Raw genomic sequence first — 22461 nt, 5'->3', positions numbered from 1 at the left:
GGACTCCTGAAGGTGCCACCTGGACCCCAGGAGCTGCCATCATCTCCCAGAAATGGCCTGGGGTCTTACCTTGAGGGAGGGGTAGAACGTGGCTTCCACACATTCCACTTCTGTCTCTGCTTCCGAATGCCGATCCTCTGGGCAGCTGTCAGTGGTCTGGGAAGAAGTGTTGAGTGGACAAGATGTGGCGGATCCTATGGTGGTGGGCAGGGAGGCCTGGGCATGGCTACTGAGACTGGCAGGGTGTCTTCATGGCCGCCTCTCAACTTTTCCAGAAACCTCCTGGCCAACCCTTTCAACTGTAACTGCCAGCTGGCCTGGCTGGGCGACTGGCTGCGGAGGAGGAAGATTGTGACAGGGAACCCCCGGTGCCAGAACCCAGACTTCTTGCGGCAGATTCCCCTGCAGGATGTGGCATTCCCTGACTTCAGGTGTGAGGAAGGTAACACATGGCCCCGGGCGGCAGGGAAAGGGCGGCAGCTACGGAGGATGAGGGGTGGTGAGCAGCACCTTCTTGGAGCCCTGGGAAATGGGGTAAGGTGGGGAAAGGGAGGCACTAGTCCTGGGGAAGGGCGAGAGATGCCTCTGGCCAGAGGTGCCTCTGATTATAAAGCCAATAACATGCATCCCATCTGCCCACCTGTCATCCTAGCTATGCAGGAGGCTGAGAACCAGGATTGTGGTTCAAAGCTAGCCTGGCCAGGAAAGTCCGTGAGACTCTTATCTCCAATTGATCGCTAAAAAGCCAGAAGAGGAGCTGTGTGTAGCTCAAGTCTTAGAGTGTTAGCCTTGAACAAGAAAACCTCAGGAATGACACCCAGGCCCTGAGTTCAAGCCCCAGGATAGGCACCAAAATAATAATAATCATAATAATAGCAGATGTAGATAGAAGGAAGAAACATTACCTATACCTCATTACTCAGGGAAAGTCACAGAAACATTACAGTGTATTTTCTTTGTGCATGTTTAACTCAGATCTGCTCTTGGCTGGCTACTTCAGGCTTATGGGGTCATCCTGTCCTCCATATGCAATGAGACCGACTTTCTATCCCAGTACTGGGGCTTAAACTCAGGGCCTTGTGCTCTCACTTGGCTTTTTGTTTTCTTTTCTCAAGGCTGATGCTCTACCATTTGAGCCACGCTTCTACTTTTTGTTAGTTAATTGGAAAAAGAGTTTCACACTTTCCTACTTGGGCTGGCTTCAAATCAGGATCCTCAAATCTCTGCCTTCTGAGTCAGTAGAATTTCAGGCATGAACCACGAACATGAGTGATATTTAGTGAGTAAATGAATGGACTGATGAAGTGGTGGTCAAGGTTACATCTGCCAAACCTGGACCCAGACCTTATAAGTTTCTGGCCAGTCTATGACAAACCATTTAACCCCTGCAGAGCTCAGTGAGGTAGAAATTCATTCATTCATTCATTCATTCATTCTCTCTCACTCTACTTGGCTGGCTGCTTGCTGCTGGCATTATTCTGGGTGCTGGGCTTTTTCAAGGAACAAATAAGAAAATAGGGACACAACTCTCTGCCCTCACTGCGTGCATCCTATGGGGTGATAATGGCAGCATTTCACTGCATTGGTACCATGTGAGGCAGCAGTAGGTGCTGAAGAAAGAGCGTGGCTGCATCCTCCTCGCCTGCCTTGCTCAGGCCCAACGTGGATTTGAGGCAGGAGCGAATCAGCCTGGGCCTATTTTACCTGTGAAGCTACTCTAGGAGGTGTCCTCTCTTGGTGTTGGGGGTGATATGCAAGCAGCAAAAGAGACTGCACGGTGGCTGAGGTAGTGTCAGACATGGGCTTCTGTTTTGGTGCCAGCAGCTTGGCCCAGCCCATAGGAGACCCAAGCTGAACCAGGACACTGTACCTCTCTCCCCAGGTCAGGAGGAGGGGAGCTGCTTGCCCCGCCCCCAGTGTCCCCAGGAGTGTGCCTGTCTGGACACCGTGGTCAGATGCAGCAATAAGCACCTCCAGGCTCTGCCCAGGGGCATCCCCAAGAATGTCACAGAACTGTGAGTAGCCCCAAGCCTTGCCTCCTCTTGTAGGCTAGGGGAGAAGATAGAGGGGGTGTTTCCTCAGAGTTGGGAGGCGTAAGGCAGGGAGGGGTGGAAGGATATGTAGGAGCAGGTGGGGCTGACTGGGAGGAAGGTTGGGGCTTCACACACAGCTCTGGTTCCACTTCCCTCCCTGTACAAGTCCTCCTGGCAGGGCTTCACCCCTTTAAACTAAGTTCTTCCTTCCCACCAGGTGACTTGGAGGGATGGGTGGGGTGCAAGAGATGGGGGGAGAATGATGCTGGGGTGACATTGATCAAGATGCATTGTTCTCATAAACTGACATGTTGAATTGAAGGAAACCCCTCTGTGCAACTACTAAAGATAATTTTTAAAATGAAATAAAGAATAGCATAAGCTAGGTGCAGATAGTTCACACAAGAGGCTGAGATCTGAGGATTGCAGTCCAAAACCCAGTCTGGGCACAAAAGCCCCTGAGATTCTTATTTCCAATTGACCAACCAAAGGACCAGAAGTGGAGCTGTGGTTCAAGTGATAGAGTGCAAGCCTTGAGTGGAAAAAAAATAAAAAAAGGACAGTGCTCAGGCTCTGAGTTCGAGCTTCCTATTCTGGCATTGGAAAAAAGAAAAGAGAAACATTATGTTTTCTAATGTCATCTCATGAAATTCTCCTCTGTCCTGGAAACTCATACAAATGTGATTTCTTTTTCACTAGTGGCATGAGTTGACTATGACTGAGATAACAAACCCCCTTTTGTTGGAGATTTGAGATATTTCCATTTATGTTACATTCATAAAGGGCAGTTAGGTGGATGTCCCGTGGCTGCCTCTGCCCGGGGCCTCCTAGTAAAAGCTGCTCCTTTGTACCTCCACTGCCCTGCAGAGAAGCAGCTTTGCCTGTCGCCTGCCCCTCCGCTTTACTGCATGGTGTGGTGCGCACCTCTTGCTGTGGGTGTGATATCTGTGTTTACACCAGTAAACGTGGATGTAAAAGTGGGTGACCATGAGGGAGGGGTGCACTCACCTCTGTGTTTTCTCTTAGCTATTTGGATGGGAACCAGTTCACGCTGGTTCCGGGACAGCTGTCCACCTTCAAGTACCTGCAGCTTGTGTGAGTATCTAGGCTTGAGGACCCCAGGTCTGCTTCAGAGGACAGGAGGGCTATCTCACTACTATGGCTTCAACTATCTAGGAATTCGCTCCCTATAAACCCCAACTCTGGGCCTGGGCCTGTTTGAAAAATCCATCCTTTAGAAAACACTTGTGTTTGGGACTGGTTTGCCACCTTGTGGCCATATTTAAGAATTGCATCTTTCCAGGCCATGTTGGGTCCAACTTTTCACTTTTACAGACACCAACTCCCCCAAGCCTTTCTCCCTGATTGTTGTTCATGTGGGTAATGCTTCAAGGACAAGAGTCAGGTAAGAGTAGAGGGTGATGGGAAACTTCCTGGTCCAGCCTCAGGTCCCAAGCCAAATATGAAGTGAGGCCCTTATATGTTGATAACTAAGACTTGTCTAACACCTTCATCCTGTGGAAGTATACAAAATAGCCTCTGTTAATCCTAGAGGGTCAGCTATTTAGTACATCACTCATTGGCCTCTATAAGAAAATCCATCTTAGTGTGGCTTGGAGAGAAGTCTCTTACATACAGCATGTATGTTTGCCCAAGACTATTTGTGATACATCCGTTCTTAGGAACTTTCTCTAGTGTAAATTGGCACATTGCTTCTCCCCTTGAGAAGGTTGCTATGAGAACAGTCCTGGCCGTGGATTGATAATAGTTCAAAGATTGGCTTGTATGAATCACTGGTACATAGAATTCAGTAACTCCAACTCATCTGTCTTTCCTTAGTGAACTTGAAAGTGTGTTTTCAGCAGCTTAATGGGGTACGGCTGGAACACAGTGTCTAGGGCTGCTGCTAGAGTGCTAGGAAAAGAGACCTCATAAGTTCCCCAGCCTTTCTGCTGTCTGAACTAAGGCAGCTATACCAGTCGCCCAGATATTCCTGAGGAGGGGACCGAGCACAGATGCCAGGTAGATCATTCCAGTGCCTCTCCAAGGCTGAAATGCCTCCACTGCACCATCACAAGAAAGGACTTCAGGAAAGGGCTGGAATAGGCTTCTGGCAACACCAGAAGTTTCCATTTGGCTAGAAGAAGGTTCATTAGGAGGAGACAAATCAGAGCATATTGTTTTCCAATGTTTTGGAGCCAAAAGCTGTATGCAGTAGGCAGATATGAAGGCCTGTAGGTCACTGGCCTCCCCTAGATGGTCTAGGGAGGATGCAGGAAAGATGGAGGGACAGGAGCTCCTAAAGTCATGGAAAGTGATGAGGATCCAGCAAGGGAATGCAGGTGAGGACTGTGCCTCACAGAAGAAGAGCATGAGGAACCGGGGGCAGGGGCCGGGACAAGGAGCATCTTGGAAAACAGGTCAGTGGACCCTGGAAACATGATGTCCAGGGCACAGAGGTACAAGATGCTAAGAGTTTCAAGAAGTTTGGTAAATCAGGGTAATGCCAGGAGTACCTGGGCCAAAATTTGATCCGTAGGCAGAAGAGATCTGGATTTTTGTTAAGGACATGACTGGGCAGATTTGTGTCATAGAAACATAATGCAGTGTCCACCCCAGAGAAGGTGAGCTAAGAGTCCAAGATTGAATCCAGGGGGAGATGAGGCTGGTTGGCACAGACAACAGGCACTTAGGGAGAGGAGGCAGGTGTGAAACATGGTCAGAGGCACATATGTGATAGCAGATGGGTGTTTTGGGGTTGTAGGGAGTAAGGAGCACCAGGTTGGCTTCACTGAATGTCTTCCAGAAGAGATTTCTGGAGAGGGGAGACGCTGGGGCCACGGGGAGCAGCTGTCAGTGAGAATAGTAAAGCAACCTCCTGAAGTAGGTCAAGATTGAGTTCTTTTTTCCCCCAAAGGATGCTCTTGCTTTTTCAGGGACCTGAGCAACAACAAGATCAGTTCGTTAAGCAATTCTTCCTTCACCAATATGAGCCAGCTGACCACTCTGTGAGTCCCGGCAGGGATGGGAGCGGGGATGGGGGGAGATGGGGACCATGGCTTTACACTATACTGGCAGACTCATCTGCCAGAATGGCTCAAGAACTGCAAGACTTTTAAAAAATATCTGCCACTGTTTCTTAGTCTTTCGGCTACGATCAAGTGTAAAATGCATTCTTCTATTGTGAAATGCAACACATCTATGGGAGAGTACAAAAAAATGTCGATGTACCATTCCTTTGCAGGAACATTCCATATTTTCCTCATCCAATTTATTACTGTGGTACTGGGATTGTCTTCAGTCTGGATACTCCTGAGCAGGGAACCTTTGAACATTTTGATGCCCTAAACCTAGGAAAGTCTTATGCTGGCTAGAATTCTATCCCAAGCTGGTGATCAGAGGCCTGGACCAGCATCTCGTGTATTTGCCTGATGCATAAGATGGCTCTTCTTTCCCTCCCCAACACCTGCCTCATACAATATGTATCAAGAACTGAGGGGTTTTCCCTAGGGGCTATGGAGGTCACAGAGTGGAGCCAGTCCCTGGGAAAGGAAGGGTCCGGGCCTCCACGAGCAGAGTGTGGGCCCAGGACATTTGGCAGGACAGGGGGCATTTGTCTGCCTTCAGGATCTGCTAGTCATCAGGGTCTCATTTCCTGGTATTAATGACAACCTAGTGATAATTCCTTCCTGCTGAAATTTAGCCTTGGAAGGGGCCCTGGGAGTAAAGCCACCTTAACCCAGAGGTGCGCTCCCAGCCTCAGATCCTACCTTCCAGAGACATTTGGCATTGACTGAGAATGTTGCCATTGTCACAAGCAGGAGGTGAAGGAGGTGTGTAGTAGGTAAAGGCCGGGAAGACTGCCGAGCATCCCTAAGTACCTAGAAGCACAGGAGTTGTCAACTGAGGTTGAGAAATCCTGGCTTAGCAACCCTGGCAGCCAAAAGATGAATGGATCTTTCCTTCTGCTTCAGATGGCTCATTTCTCTTAGTAACTGAGAAATAGTTTTATTGCCAGACATCAGTGGCTCACATGTGTAATTCTAGCTACTCAGGAGGCTGAGATCTGAGGATCACAGTTCGAAGATAGCCAGCGCAGGAAAGTCTGTGAGACTCTTATCTCCAATTAACCACCCGAAAACCAGAAGTAGTGCTGTGGCTCAAAGCAGTAGAATGCTAACTTTGAGTGAAAAAGCTCAGGGACAGCGCCCAGGCTCTCTGAGTTCAAACCCCACGACAGATCAAACAAAACAAAACGAAAAAACCCACATGACCCCAGGGAAGTTCTTTCACCACTTAGAGCCTCGTTTGCTCCTCTATCAGATGAAGGTAGAACTACTTCTTCATGCTAGCTTCCTCCTTCCTCCCCACAGGATCCTCAGCTACAACGCCCTCCAGTGCATCCCGCCTCTGGCCTTCCAGGGTCTCCGCTCTCTGCGCCTGCTGTGAGTCTCCTTACAGTTCATTCCTCTAGGAAATCAGCCCCACCTTGGGCCCTGCCACAGACCTGCTGGGCAGAAAGGTCCTCAGATCAGAGCCCCAGTGTGGTCAGCGCTATGTCCAATCGAAGGAGTCCAGAACATGCTCCTTCAAGCAAACCTTTACAGAAGGGAGTGGACATGGAGGTGTATGTATGAGTGTGGAGGGGAGGGGTGTCCACAGTAAGGTGGCCCTTCATTTGCATATGAGATGTCACTTAAAACTGAAAGTGTTTGTTTGCAAGAGCTCTTTGACCCTTTTCTTACAAGTTCCCTCGGTGAGGTGTTTCCTTGTGACCGGAACCTTCTGTTATATCTATTATGGTGGCTCCCACCAACCACTGGGGCCACAGTGGCCCGTCTCTAGCTCTCACCTACAGGTTGGTTATTAACTGCCTTACCAAGAAAAAGCTTGCTCTACCTCAGGCTCGCTGGCTAAGAGAGGGAGGGCGTACGGAAACATGTGTCCTATGTCTGATATAAACTTGTGCTTGAGTTGTTAGATGGCAAAAAGAGAGTCATCCCGAAGGACGTGGGGACAGGCTGGTCCCCAGACTGTAAGGGTTTCCTCTCCCTTGCTAGGGCCAGCAGGGTTGGGGGGGGAGAATATCTCTGGGCTGAGTTGAGGAACATTTCCCTCACAGCATGACTGAGGGAGGGCACGATGCCCTCTAGACAGAGGACTGGGCTTCCCCCTCCTTCAGAGCCCGACACCAACAGCCGCTTTCTTTTCAGATCGCTGCATGGCAATGGCATCTCCACCCTCCAAGAGGGCATCTTCGCAGATGTGACATCCTTGTCTCACCTGTAAGTAACCCAGCCCAGTTCTCTGGGCCTCTTTGTTTTGTTTTGTTTTGTTTTTTGTCGGTCATGGGGCTTGAACTCTGGGCCTGGGCCTCAGCTCCTCAGCTCAAGGCGAGGCTCTACCACTTGAGCTACAGCACCACTTCCGGTTTTCTGGTGGTTTATTAGAGATAGGAGTCTCACGGTCTTTCCTGCCCGGGCTGGCTTTGAACCGTGATCCTCAGATCTCAGCCTCCTGAGTAGCTAGGATTACAGGCGTGAGCCACCAGTGCCCGGCCTCTTTGGGTTTAAACAGAACTTGGATTCTGAGCGAGAGCCAGCCTCTCAGATTGTTAGAACTCGTGGCCTTAATCTTGGAATCAGCTTGTGAACTTCCCCCCCACACACACAACCTCTCAAGCTCTTTACACACTCACTGGTTCCCCCAGCCACAACAATGGGGAAGGACAACAGCTCTTTACAAGGTGGTAAGAAAAAGCATTTGTAATTGCTTCTCACTTCACCTGCATCAGCCAGTGTGACCCTCACCATGATGCTGTGACACAGGTACTGTTAGCCTCTCTTAGAGCATGAGCAAACAGGCCCAGAGAAAAGGAGAGGTTTGTCTAAACTGCACAGATGGTAGGTGGCTCATGCTAGGTACTACACCAGAGTTACGCTTCTCACTTCACACCAGAAGCTCATTACCTTCCAAAGAAGCATAATTGATATAGAATTGCTACTCAAGCTATTTACCTGGTTGGTGTCATGACATGAGTAATGTCTAGAAGTATTATGCTTGATTCCTCAACAACCTAAACCCCTATGCTTGTCATTCTACCAACTAGGAAACAAAACAATTCCACCCTTAGGCTGAACACCATAGTAAATAACACAGGGCTACTCTGGACTCAATGGGAAGAGTACAGTGGTTGATTAGTGATGTCTGCCATGGAATCAGGAGGGGAAATAGACAGGGACTCAAATAAGCACTTACTGGTCAGTGCTGTTATAACATTGTCATAATTCCAAGTGCAGACAACCCATGTCCACCCATAGATGAATGGATGAACTAAAAGTGCCATATATAGACAGTAGGGTGTAGTTATGAAAATAAAGGGAGTTCTGACGCATGTTACATGGATAAACTTTGAAAACATGATTAGTGAAAACAAGCAGACACCAAAGAACAAACAGTATGATTCTGTGTAGGTAGAGAACCCTGAAGAGTCAAATAAATTCACAGAGACAGAAAGTAGAATTATGATTACCAGGAACTGGCTGTAAGAATACTGGGAGTTAGTACTTCTGAGCACAGCTTCTGTTTGGGTGATGAAGGAGTTTGGAAATAGCAGTAATGTTGGACAATACTATGAATGTCATCAATATTGCTGAATTGTACACTTGAAATGGTGAAAATGCAACTTTTTTTGGTAGTCTGTAGCCCAGACAAGCCTCAAATGCATGATCTTCCTGTTTCAACCTCCTGAGTGCTGGGATGATAAGAATGTACCACCATGCCCAGCTTGCAAATTTTATGTATTTTTTTCCCAAAGAAGTAAGGAAGCAAAGGACTGAGACAGGGACATCTTCACTCTGGAGGTGTGATGGGGCACAGTGCCATTGTCTTTCCTGACTTTTTTTTTTTTTTTTTTGGTCATGGGGCTTGAACTCAGAGGCTGAGCACTGTCCCTGAGCTCTTTTGCTTAGTTTTCTGGTGGTGAATTGGAAATAAGAATCTCACAGACTTCTTGCCTGGGCTGCCTTTCAACCACAATCCTCAGATCTCAGCCTCATGACTAGCTAGGATTATAGACATCTGTCACCAGTGCCTTACTCCAGGTATTTTTTGACACTCTTAGGGCAGTGTGCCTGGCCTGGTCCACATGGACTAAGGGTGACTTATCCCTTTAGTTCTCTACATCACCCTCAGTTCCATCCCACCCCAAGGCCTAAGTGGGCAGGCAAACCCAGATCAGAGAGCTTTGGGGGTTCCCACTGTCCTTCTTGAAGTTCATGACTCAACCATCTCACTAGGTCTTCCCAGTTCTGAGTTTACCTTTCTCACATTTCAATCTCTAAAATCAGAGTATATTTTAAAATGTTGTATGTGTTTAATATGTAATGGTTCTTCAGCCCTCCCAAAGCATATTACTTCATGGTGTATCTGACCATCTTAGACCTGAGGGAATAAAATAGAGGCCACTCCTGGAGGACCTGCTTGGGTCAAATATTGTTCTATCTGCTTCATCAGTGGTGTTCCGTTTATTCCATAGCCAACATAGCAAGTAGATCTTGTGTTTATACCAGCTCTGTATAATTGGCAGGAACTATAAAGGTTCCAGGGCTGAACTGGACTCAGTAGGAAGAGTGCAGTGGTTGATTAGTGATGTCTTCCATGATAGTGGGAGGGGAAAGAAACTGTATCCTGGTTGGTTGGGTTAGTTATTTTCATTTTCATTTTTAGTCCTAGATTCTGAAAAGTTAAGCAGCTTTTCTAGGCCATTAAACTAGAAAATGACAGAGTTTGAATTTCAGGTGTGTCTGATTCCAAAGCTTGTGTTGATTCTTGACTCTGTTGCCTCCATAAAGATGTTCTATGAAAACAGAGTGAGTCAAATGCTAAGGAATTTACGAACACATGCTCTTTGTCCTCTGTGACTAGCCAAATATTATGACTAACTCTAGGAAAAGTCTGAGGACCTTCCCAGAGAAGGTACCTCGTGTGGTTATTGAGGAACTGTGAGTCTGCCATTCAGAGAAGGAGGGAAGGGCATCCAGGAAGAGGGCAGGGCAAGCCCAAAGGCATGGAATCAAGGCACTGAACTGTACATTTGGGATGTTGGTTTTTAGCAGTTACAATAAAGGGTGCCTGGTTGGGGTAGGAATTGCACTGTGAAGGAATTTGGGTTTTATGTTATAGATAGAAAGGATTGGTAGAAATTTGTTACTGAAAACTCCTAGAAATTCTGAGGCTGGAGGGGATAGGACAGGTCAGGCTAGAGCCTAATGGGCAGCAGAGCCTCTGGGCAGAAGCCAGGCAGGGACAGGATTGCTTACTGTTCTGGCTTACTCAAATTCATAGGGTCTTGTTTCTACCTGTGCTTGGTAATTTTTTTAAATTATGAATGCAATTTTGGGCTGGCTTTTTGTTTCTGTCACTTTGGTCCAAGATGGGACTCGAACTAGAACTTGCTTTCTGCTCATTGGCAGGTGCCCTAGCAGCTGAGTCAGGCTTCCAAATCTGAGCTCAGTGTTGGTTGACATCCATCTTTAGAATTCTAAAGATCTACATGGGAAATGCCGCTTTCCAGAGGGCAGCCTCTGCTATGTGCCAGCAGCTGGGGCCCTTTCAGCCTCCTTTGAAAACCTCAGGACTGTGGTGTGTTATCTGCTTCAGTCTCCCTGTTTCAGGCCGGGACCTCTCAAGCACCTCGCTTACATTTCCTACATTCCATTTTTCCCCAAGTGTATCTTCTCTGCTTAGGATTTTTTGAGTGGTACTTGTGTTTGAACTCAAGGCCTGGCCTTGCTAGGCAAGCTCTCTACCCTCTGAGCCATGCTGCCCCCCAGTTGCATGGGATTTAATGGTGTAGTTAGATAACTCTCCTCTTTCCTCTTTATTTTTTTCCTCATGAGAATTTAATAACACATTAATGCTTTCTAATCTGGCTCCAGGCCAAAAGTCCAGAAGCTTTGAGGGAAGAGGTGACAGTCACTGATCAAGATGCATTGTACAGTCAAGCACCGGTGGCTCACACTTTAATCCTAGCTACTCAGGAGGCTGAGATCTAAGGATCACGGTTCAAAGCCAGCCTGGACATGAAAGTCCATGAGACTCTTACTTCAATAAACCACCCAGAAAACCAGAAGTGGCGCTATGGCTCAAGTGTTAGAGCTCTTGCCTTGACCTGAAGAGCTCAAGGGCAGTACCTAGGCCCAGAGTTCAAGCCCCATGACCAAAAAAAAAAAAAAAAAAAAAGCATTGTACTCATAAATTGAATGTTGAATCAAAACCCCTTTGTGTTACTACTTAATGATAATTTTTTTAAGTTCTAAAAAATCCAGGAAGTAAACAACACATATTCTGAGAAAACAGAAAACAAAAGGTACAGTAACAAAGTTTGAAGCAAGGAGCTGGTGGCTCATGACTGTAATACTAGCTACTCAAGAGGCTGAGATCTGAGGATCACAGTTTAAAGCCAGCCCAGGCAGGAAAGTCTGTGAGACTCTCATCTCCAGTTAACCACCAGAAAATTAGAAGTGGCACCGTGACTCAAAGTGGTAGAGTGCTAGCCTTGAGCAAAAGAACTCAGGGATAGCACCAGGCCCTGAGCTCAAGCCCCACGACTGACAAAAAAAGAAAGAAAGAAAGAAAGGAAGGAAGGAAGAAAGGAAGAAAGAAAGAAAGGAAGAAAGAAGGAAAGAAAGAAAGAAAAAGAAAAAAACAGAAAAACCAAAGTTTGAGTTATCTTTGGAGTATAGTGATCTCAAACCTGAAGCCAAATCCAATTTATAACAAATAAACTAATAATTAAAAAATCAGTTTGGCAATAATTGTAGAACTGGGCATAGTTCTTCCTGATTAGGTATGGTTGTTAATTGCACCTAAGTTCAATATCTACAGAACATAGCATCTACATGAAAGATTTCCTCCAATGGAGTGACTCCATAAATCAATTCTGCCTTGTATACCTGGGGCTTAAAATACGAATAATATTAGCCTGGAAAGTGCTGGAAAGACTGCTGGAATCCATCCATCCATTATCTCTGCTGTGCTGCAGAGCTATAAGAAGTCAGGAGTGGAAAGGGAATGGCATTGACTCCCTGTGTTACCTAGGCTTTACAAAGCCATACGCAAAAGCCAGATGGAAACCAGGGAGGAAAGTACCATGGCATAATACCAAGTCAGTTAATATTCCATGTTCCTGGCTAGGAAAATGCTAGTGTTCCTGAGAGGCCCTCCCTTCCCAGCCAGACATTGTCGGGCTGTCTCCTACCCACTGTTGGTGTGGACGTAGAGTGTGTGAAGTGAGCGAGTAGGAAGGATGGGTTCACCACACTGAGACCTTTGGGCTATAATTCAGGATTCCAGACTTTAGAGCTTTAAGTCAGTCCTTCTTGGGCTGGGATGTAGCTCAGTGGCAAAGCGCTTGCCTAGCAAGCACAACGTCCTGGGTTCGATCCCCAGAACCAAAAAAGAAAAGACAAAAAAATACAGTTAAAAAAAAAAACCAAAGAAAGTCAGTCCTTCTTGCAGTGGGATCTCAGAGCATTCAAGGGCCTCTTCTCTCACCTGTACAAAGGTTATTTCTAAGTTTTTTGTTGTTATTGTTGGTGGTGGTGGAGGTGTGTGTGCATGTGTGTGTGTATGTGTGTGTGTGTGTGTGTGAGAGAGAGAGAGAGAGAGAGAGAGAGAGACTTCATGCTCTTGCTTAGGTTTTCTATTCAAGGCTGCCGCTCTACCATTTGAGCCATGACAACTTCCAGCTTTTTGCTGGTTGATTGGAGATATGAATCTCTTGGATTTGTATGGCTTTGAACCAGGAGCCTCAGATCTTAGCCTCCTGAGGAGCTAGGCTTACAGGTGTGAGCCACTGGTACCCAGATAGTTTTTATTTGTTTTCAATGCTTTGAGTGGATCATACTGATTATGACTTCTCCTCCCTGTCCTGAGCTTCAATTTCATCTACTTACCTTTATGTTGATTTTTCAGTTAGGCCATCTTTCATCCATCTGTCTAGCCATGAATCCATTCATGTAGCCAGCTTTCTGTTATTTGTATCAAAATACCGGAGTTAAACAACTTTAAAAAACAGAAATATTGCCACGTGCCAGTGGCTCACATCTGCAATACTAGCTACTCAGAGGCTGAGATGTGAGAATCACAGTGGAGGCCAGCCCTTGCAGGAAAGTCTGTGAAACTCTTAGCTCTAATAAATGACTCCGAAAAAAGGTGAAAATGGCGCTGTGGCTCAAGTGGTAGAGTGCCAGTCTTGAGCAAAAGAAGCTCAGGGACAGCGCCTAGGCCCAAAGTTCAAGGCCAGGACTGGCAAAAAAAAAAAAAAAAGGCAGAAATGTTTACTTTGGCTCACCATTTCAGAGGTTTTAGTCCATGGTTTGCCAGCTGTGTTGCGTTTGGACCTGTGGTAAGGCCAAACATCATGTGGGAGTGTGTCAAGTAAAGCTGCCCATCCCATGTCAGCTGGAAGCAGAGAAAGGAAGAAGAGAGGATGAGGTTCTAATATCACCTTTCTAGGCACCCTAGCCCTTACCTCCCATTAGTACCAGCAGCTGGAGGCCAGGCCCCCAACACACAGGCTTTAGAAGATATTCTAGATCAAAGTTCAAGTCTGATTAAGATCTAGTTTAAGTGTGAACTCTGCTAGATCCTCTGCGAGGGCTCCTGGGCCCACTGCCCACGGCTGCTGTATGCACAGCACAATCTGCCATAGGCTGGAAGGCTGGATCTCAAATTTATTCAAAATTAGGTGTCAATCAGTATGGTATGATTAAGGAAACTGTGGCATGCTGTGTGACCGAACATATTAAATATTTAATAGGTTAATATTATTAAATATTAAATAATATTTAAACAAATATTATTTAATTAAATTTATTATTAATTAAATAATTTATTTATTAATCAATTAAATAATTAATTGAATTTATTATTTAATTAAATGTAATTAACTGTTATTATAAATATAATATTAAATAAATATTGAATGTTAAATATATTAAATGTGTTAATATATTTAATATTATTAAATGTTTAACATTTAATAATGGTAATTATTTGCTGATGAAATGCAGGATAAAATGTTTAACATGCTGTATGAATTTGTATACAAGAATTGTAAAGTTCTGTTCCTAGTGGTTTTTAGGATGCTGAGGCAGGAGGATCATAAATTCAGGGCTGAGCACCCTGTCTAGAAAAAAAGGCAGAGAGAGACAGACAGACAGACATATACAGACAGACAGAGACAGGGGGATAAACACTAAAATTCCATCCATTACATTTATGTATGAGGATGTAATTCCATCAATTACATTATAGATGATGATTCTTTTCTTCTCATATTTCCTTGACGCTGAGGGTTTGCATGCTCTTGTGCCCTGCAGGGTCTTTCTGCAGACACAGATGCCATCTAGTATCTGGCCTATCAGGGTATAGTGGTTCTTGGCCTCAAAGATCTGTGTCTACTGCCTAAGTACAGAGGAAGCAGTCAGTCCTGACACAAACTGCCTAGGGTGAGGGGGCGCTCAGCAGAGGAGATTTTAGTGTCTACATGGAGAAGGCTGAGGCTGCATTCCATGAATAGAAGCCGGGCAGCGCCTTGGCATGAGCAGGCAACAGCTCCTGTTTCAGCTCCATCCATGTTACACCAAACACCAACAACACAGCAACATGGGGCTATTTATACTTTGCTCAGTGCACCTAAGTCCACACTCCTTTTGGGCTGACCAGTGGCTTGCCTGCTGTCCTCCAACCCCACTGAACTATCAGTCAATTATGTCTAGTCCTTATGGAGTTCACAGTTTTCTTTTGTTTTGAAGTTCTAGGGCTGGAACCCCAAGACCTTGAAAAGCTAGGCAAGTGCTCTCCCACTGAACTGTACCTTGGCCTGTCCTTTACTTTTTATTTGTTTATTTATTTAGACAGGGTCTTATTGTATAGCCCAGGTCAGCCTTAAAATCATGATCATCCTCTCTCAAGCTTCTGAACCTTTTTCAGCATTTTTGATGTACATATATAAATTGTACTCAAAGATGTTTTCATTGGAGACAGTGAATTGGAAGTACTACTGAAGAGAGAGCCTTGAAGTCTTTAGCTGTAAAAACCCAGCCCTGGATAAGTTTGAAATGTTGGAAGTCAGGCATGGTCAGAGAGTCTGCTTCATACAGAAATGAGTCGAGCTAAGATTTCAGATAGCTTTTATATGGCTTTGGCCTCATGGTTTGTTTGTTTTGTTTTGTTTTGGGCCTCATGGTTTTTATTATTTAGAAGGAAGCCAGTGGCTTGTGCCTGTGGTCCTAGTTACTTGGGAGCTGAGATCTGTAGATTGAGGTATAAAGCTAACCCATACTTCTAGTTAATCAACAAAACACCGGAAGTGGAGATGTGGCTCAAGTGGTAGAGTGCTAGTATTGAATGAAAAAGCTAAGTGGCAGTGCAAGGCTTTGAGTTCATTACTGGCACACACACACACACACACACACACACACACACAAAGATATCTGGTGAGTGTGAGCATTCAAAATACACCATACACTGGAGATTTAAAACTCAAAGCATCTGCCTTCCTTCATGTCTATGAGGCCCCAGTGTTGCTCAGTGGGACCAGGATATTGTCTCACTCACCAGTGGTCAGGATGGATGGATGCTGTTGGTACAGAAGATAGAAAAATTAAGCCTATGTCAGGGGCTTGTATCTGCCTTGATTCCCAGGGCATCCATTCTAGATGATGTGTATTTGTCTTTCCTCCCCTCTAGCTTGCAGGCTCTTTATTAAATTGTAAAGTGAGCCTCTGAGGTTTGGGGCAAGCTGCTCAAAGTCACCCCTGAGCAAGGAGCAGCTGTGATGGGAACGGAGTCCAAGTCTTGCGCGGCCTGTTTTGTAAGATGGCCTAGCGTCAGCAGTGCTATTTTGGGGAATTCCTACTCGGAGGCACTGCCTGTATCAGTCTATGTGCATCTCTGGGAGCTGTCCACTTCCTCTGTTATTCCAGAAATAAGTAGAAAATGGCAACACATCGATTGGTGACTTAATGAACATGCCAGTGCACGTTAACTTTAGACAGCTTTACAGTTTCAAAATAAAGTTGATAGTGATCAACTGGTACAAGGCACTGATTTTTTTTCTGGTCCTGGGGCTTGAACTCAGGGCCTGGATGCTATTCTTGAGCCTCTTTGTGTTCAAGGCTAGCAATCTACCACTTCAACCACAGAGCAACTTCTGGCTTTTTCTGAGTAGCTTATTAGAGATAAGAGTCTCATGGACTCTCCTTTCTGGGCTGGTTTCAAGCCATGATCCTCAGATCTCAGCCTCCTGAGTAACTAGGATTACAGGTGTGAGACACTGGTGCCTGGCTAAGGCACTGATTTTTTTTTTTTTTTGGGTCCGGTCGTGGGGCCTGAACTCTGGGCCTGTGCGCTGTCCCTCAGCTCTTTAGCTCAAGGCTAGCGCTCTACCACTTGAGCGCTCTTTTCTTTTTGCTTATATGGTGCTGAGGAATCGAACCCAGGGCCTTGAGCATGCAAGGCAAGCGCTCTACCACTGAGCCACCTTCCCAGCCCAAGGCACTGATTTTTAATTGCTGAATCAAATAACTCTGGTGCTCTCTCTCTTTCTCCTCCTATCCCTGTCATATATAAGTGCTGGGGCTTGAACTCAGGGCCTCTGGCTTTTGCTTGGCCTTTTTGCTCAAAGTTTACACTCTACCATTTGAGTCATACCTCCAGTTTTTGCTTTTTGGCTGATTAGTCAGAGATAAGAGTCTCTCAGATTTGTCAGCTGGGGCTGGCTTCAAACCAAGTCCTCCTCATTAGCTAGATTACTGGTATACAGCTAAATGACTTTCTCATCTCTGCAACTCACCATAGGTTAGAAAAAGAATTCTCAGCTTTCCCACTGAGTTAGCCCATACATCAGGAAGATCGCGGTACCGTGTGGTGCAGGTGTGGCCATAGACTGCTGGCTGGCAGGTACATCTGGGGGCAGCTGATAACATCTGGCCTGTCCTCTGTGGACCAACTTCGAGAGAAGTTCTTTTCTAGAGAAACACTCTCACCTCCCAAAAAGGCATGCACAAGAATGTTCACTGATGTTACAATCACCAGCATCCAGCCACAGGGCAATTGTGCATTAAACTTAGGGTTAGCCATTCTTTGGGAAACTATGAGGCAGTAAGGCAAATGTAGATGGAGGTGGATCCGTCTATGTTGATCTGGAAGACTTCCAAGGCAGGTGTTCAGTGACAAGAAACACATTGCTGGGAAAGACTGAAATGGAGAAAGAGCAGTATGTATCGGTGTGGAAAAGTTGCTGGAGGCTGCACACCTGAGGACTGGCCAGGCACCGTGTGTATCTCTGTGAAGAGCAGTGATGGGGAGGGGAGGCTGTTCTTTCTACAATGTGGACAAAGCAAAGTTTATTTAACCAATCCCTCCCTGATGAACACTGCTGCCTTAATCTTTTTTTCTTTTTCCCTTTGATTCTATCAAAGAATAGCATGTGCATGCACGCACACACGCGCATGCATATACACACACACACACAGAGTAGCACAGCCAGACACAGTGGCTCACACCTTTAATCCTAGCTACTTGAGAGGCAGATATCAGGAAGATCAAGATTTGAGGCTAGCCCAGACAAAAAGCTAGCAAGAGCCCCAATTCAGGCACTAGTGGTACACATCTCTTCTTCCAGGTACAGGAGGTAGTGTAAGTAGGAAGGTCATAGGCCAGACCTGCATGGGCAATAACACATGTATATATGTATCTGTTAGAATCTTCCAGAATCAGAATTGCTAAGTCCAAAAGCAATTACATTGGTAATTTGATAAATAACACAATACTTCCTTCTAGAAGTTGCCCCATTGTTCATTCCCATCAACAATATTATGATGTACCTGTAGAAAAGTTGAGCTTCACATAATAAAAAAATGAATCTTTTTTAAAGTGTGCAGCTCAGTGGTCCTTAATACATCCACCGACAAAAATGCTGAGTTTTTGTCTACAATGCATGCAAAGGACTTATGATAAGAAAACGTTCATATGTCCTTTGCTTAATTAAAAATAAAACTAGTGGCAGGCACTGGTCAGGCCTATAATCCTAGCTGCTCAGGAGGCTGAGATCTGAGGATCACAGTTAGAAACCAGCCTGAGCAGGAAAGTCCATGAGACTCATGTCCAATTAACCACCAGAAAACCAGTAGTCCTGTGGCTCAAAGTGGTAGAGCACAAGCCTTGGGCAAAAAGACCTCAGGAACAGTGCCCAGGCCCAGAGTTGAAGCCCCATGACCCAAAACAAAACAAACAAACAAAACATAAAATTAAAATAAGATAGCTCCACCACTGGGAATGTGGCTTAGTGGTAACGTGCTTACCTAGCATGCACGAAGCCCTGGATTTGATTCTTCAGTACCACATAAACAGAAAAAGCCAGAAGTGGTGCTATGGCTCAAATGGTTGAGCTTTAGCCATGAGCAAAAGAAGCTCAGGGACAGTGCTTAGGCCCTGAGTTCAAGCCCCAGGATTGGCCAAAAAAAAAAATCGCTCCATGTCTAGAGCTGGGAGCTGCTATTCACTGGTTGTTATCCCCAGGGAAGTTATGTCTTTCCCCCTACTCTGTACAACATCTTAGTAATAACAATAAAATTATATTTTTAAATTATATTTTAAAAATATATGTATTTCCTCCAAGGCTCCACATCATGTGTGTGTGTGTGTGTGTGTGTGTGTGTTTGTGCTCACACACACACGTGCGCATATGTGCCAGTACTGGGGCTTGAGCTCAAGGCCTGGGTGCTATCTCTCAGCAATTTCACTCAAGGCTGGTGTTCTATCTCTTGAGACACAGCTCTATTTCTGGCTTTTTGCTGGTTAATTAGAAATTATAGTCTCATTCTGCCTTGGTTGGCTTCTAATGGTGATCCTCAGATCTCAGCATCCTGGGTAGCTAGGGTCACAGGCGTGATCCACCGGTGCCTAGCTGAGGCTCTACATTGTGCACATGCAGAAAGGAAAACTTGCACCTGAGGTTATGAGAATTTACCTGGGTGCGTCTCCCAGCAGTGGATGCTGGTGGCTTTCTCCCTGAGGCATTACGAGATGCACAGAGTTCGTAGGCTGTAGCCCTAGCGGTGTGGGTTCAAATCCTAGCCGCACTTTTATTGTGTGGTGTTAGGGAAGCATCCTGTGAGTGGGGATGAAGAGTGCTGAGGTTTAAGTTAACAACTGGTACTGGTTACAGTCAATAATCCAAGTGGTGGGTAACAGACCCTGCAAGCTGCAATACCCGCTTCTCTCCATTGTCTGTCTCAGGGCCATTGGTGCCAACCCCCTGTACTGTGACTGCCACCTCCGCTGGCTGTCCAGCTGGGTAAAGACTGGCTACAAAGAACCGGGCATTGCCCGGTGTGCAGGGCCCCAGGACATGGAGGGTAAACTGCTGCTCACGACACCTGCCAAGAAGTTTGAATGCCAAGGTGAGTCCAGAGCACAAGAAAAAGGGGTACTTCTTGCAGACTCACTGTCTGCTCCTAGGTCTGGCCAAGCCCAGCGAGGCAGGGTCTTCCACACACCCCTGTATCCCCACTGTACCCCCAGATGGGAGAGGTTCAGGTGACAGGAATGAGGTTGCTACTTATTCCAGTCCTGATGTACAAGGGACAGCAATAACACAAAATAAAGCCAGGCAGAAAAATCTCAGTCAGTCATAGCTTTAATAGCTCCCCATGGTTATGTAAGGGAAATAAAAATAGCAGCAGTGCTTCCGGAAGCTCCCAGCCCCTCAGCAGCTTGAGCCCTTGGACCTCCCTCCACTAGGCATTGTGTTCTGCAATTAGCTTCAGCCCTCCTGGGTCCCTGCCATGGCAGGCGGACCAGCTGCTGCTGTCTTGACATTTGCAGAAAACAGACTGTGACTGGCAGCTCCTGGGCTTGGCCCTGAGGCTCCTCACTGCCTGCATCTGTAAACACTTGTTCAGCGACCGATTGACTGACTGGCTGACGGCCCCAGCCCCAGAGGCCCTGTGGAGCAGAGACAGATGGCTGAGTGGCTACCCAGGCCCAGCTTTATGGGAAAGGGACACTGAGGGAAGTCCTCTGGGACCATGGGGCATGGCCCTTGCCCTCTGCAAGCTCAGAAGCCACCATCAGAAATGAAACTGACAGCCATGGGTCAATGAGGAGGCCCAGGCCACCCTGTGTGCAGGAAGCTGTCCCCGGGGTCCTAGTATGAGAGTCTGGTTTAGTGGATGACAACAAGCTACTAAATGCCAACATGGGCTCAGCATTTACTGACCAGGGCTGGGTCGCTGTGAGATTTTTTAAAAAGAGCTTTTATTGAATATGAGAGAGAGGGGGGAAGGGAGAAGGAGAGAGAGAGAGAGAGAGAGAGAGAGAGAGGGAGAGAGAGGGGGGAAGAGAGAGAGAGGGAGAGAGAGAGAGAGAGAAAGCAGTACATTGGTGAGGAGGGAAGAGCTGACTGAATCTTCACTAACTGGGCTTACCCAGAACCTGGATCAGGAAACAGAATCCACCGATTTCCAGAAGTCCCTCTAGCATCCTTCCGTCACGCGGAAAAGGATTTCATTTCTGTTCTCCATGCCTCTTCAGCAGAAGTGGCTTGCCATCATGTCCAGAACAAGCCCCTGGGGAAGCCTAAGTTAATTGGCCTGGTCCTCCCATTTCTTCTTTTGAGGTCCTCATGGCCCTAGTCGGAGATGTCTGTGTAGCCTAGCCATTGGCTCCTCTAACCACTGAGTCATGGAGGGACTGGAGGGGAGTCTGCTGTAGCCAGAGAAATGGTGGGAAAGGGTCCTCCCTTGGGCTGGGAGAGTACCAACCAACCTCAAGGCATTTGGACTTTCCCCACGTGACATCCCTGCATGTCCAGATGCCTCTCTGTTGAGGCGTTATCCTGGTCTTTGGGTGGCATCTGGGGTGATTGCTGCAGAAGGGGGTAAAGGACAGAGGGACTGTTGGCCAGTGTCGGTAACAATGACAGTGCATTCTTACAATGATGACATTTTTGTATACCTGCCCACCTGCCAAGCACTCAGTCCTTCCAACCCTGTGATGAGGGTTCTGAGGCTGGAAAGGAGTACAGGATGGCGGTGGAGGTCCAAGTATCACTCCAAGGACACATAGTGAGGATATGTCTCCTTAGAAAGAGAGTGCCTACCACCTCAGATTCTGGGGCTAGGGGTCTGAGCCCAGTCCTGTGCTACCTCTTCTCCTCCCTATACTAACACTTTGCCCTCCCCCATCCCCTCAGGTCCCCCAACTCTGGCTGTTCAGGCCAAGTGTGATCCCTGCTTGTCCAGCCCATGCCAGAACCAGGGCATCTGCCACAACGATCCCCTTGAGGTGTACAGGTGCACCTGTCCCAGCGGTTACAAGGTAAGTGGAGGCCAAGGCTGGGAGGGGAAGGATCTTGGGTCTGGCTGGTTTGTCAGATAATTCCCCAGTGCCCCACACAAGGCCTAGCAGTGGGCAGACACTTGAGTGGCACTGTCACCAGTGACCCAATATATGAATGAATGAGTGGGTGAATGAGTAGATGGATGGGTGGATGGACAGATGGAAGGATGGGTGATTGAAGGAACAAGTAGCTCCTGGGACAGGGAAGCTGTGGTGCTGAGTGCAGTTGTTGGTTCACACTAATCTCAGATTCTCCCTGGGGTCCCTTTTACTGACTTTCCCCTCAGGGCCGAGACTGTGAGGTATTCCTGGACAACTGTTCCAACAGCCCTTGTGGAAATGGGGGGACCTGCCATGCCCTAGAGGACGAGGAAGCTGGCTTCACGTGAGTAGGCTGGAGGAGCTGGGGCAGGGGAGAGGGAGGATGGGCCCAGCACCCAAACCCCTGTTGCCCACCCCACCCCCCAGGCCTCCCTGTGCTAGAAGAGATGGGCTGGCTCACAGGATGCAGATCCAGAGCCAAATCCTAACAGGAGGGCTCTCCAAGCCTACCCTGTTGGGGATGGAGCCTAGAGGAAAGCCAGCGTCACACAGCCCAGCACACTGTGTGAGCTGGGGCTTGGGGCCTGTCCTGCAGCTTCTTGGTGTTGGCTACCCACTTGCTAGGTACCAGGAGAGTCTACACACTGGAAACACAACCAAGAGCATGTTATGACAGTGCCAGGGGGAAGACTGGGGCACAACTGAAACTCAAACATATTTCCATCCCTCCCCCCCTCCCCCATGCCAACCTCTATTCTAAGTGAACAGGTCCCTGATTGTGCAGAGGGAAGCCAGGCTCTTGCCAGCTCCCCGGTAGCTGATGCTGCCGTGGTATGTGTGAAACTGGCCTGAAGTAGAGCCCAGTTCTGGACACCCTTCTGGGTCCCTCTCCCATCACCACTGACCCTACTACTGCTTTAGGAAGAAGACAGCTTACTGGGCCCCACCATAGCTGGCCATTTCCCCTGACACA

The 22461-nt window shown here is 47.0% G+C and overlaps 1 protein-coding gene across 2 annotated transcripts in view; it reads left to right on the top strand.

Annotated features, from left to right (window-relative positions):
* The window catches only part of Slit1 (slit homolog 1 (Drosophila)), a 148537-nt gene that overhangs the window by 112702 nt on the left and 13374 nt on the right, over positions 1-22461 (top strand). For both annotated transcript variants that reach the window (XM_013017794.1, XM_013017795.1), the window contains 9 exons: positions 276-442; positions 1883-2015; positions 3060-3128; positions 4970-5041; positions 6407-6478; positions 7247-7318; positions 19344-19507; positions 21301-21425; positions 21734-21831. In XM_013017794.1, the coding sequence (XP_012873248.1) occupies positions 276-442; positions 1883-2015; positions 3060-3128; positions 4970-5041; positions 6407-6478; positions 7247-7318; positions 19344-19507; positions 21301-21425; positions 21734-21831 (972 nt within the window). The remainder of the gene's footprint in view (positions 1-275; positions 443-1882; positions 2016-3059; positions 3129-4969; positions 5042-6406; positions 6479-7246; positions 7319-19343; positions 19508-21300; positions 21426-21733; positions 21832-22461) is intronic.

The sequence above is a fragment of the Dipodomys ordii genome, unplaced genomic scaffold, assembly GCF_000151885.1.
Source record: "Dipodomys ordii isolate 6190 unplaced genomic scaffold, Dord_2.0 Scaffold36, whole genome shotgun sequence".
In the NCBI taxonomy this organism is placed as follows: Eukaryota; Metazoa; Chordata; class Mammalia; order Rodentia; family Heteromyidae; genus Dipodomys; species Dipodomys ordii.
Note: the sequence above shows the minus strand (reverse complement) of the source record. Positions and strands in the feature narration are given on the sequence as shown.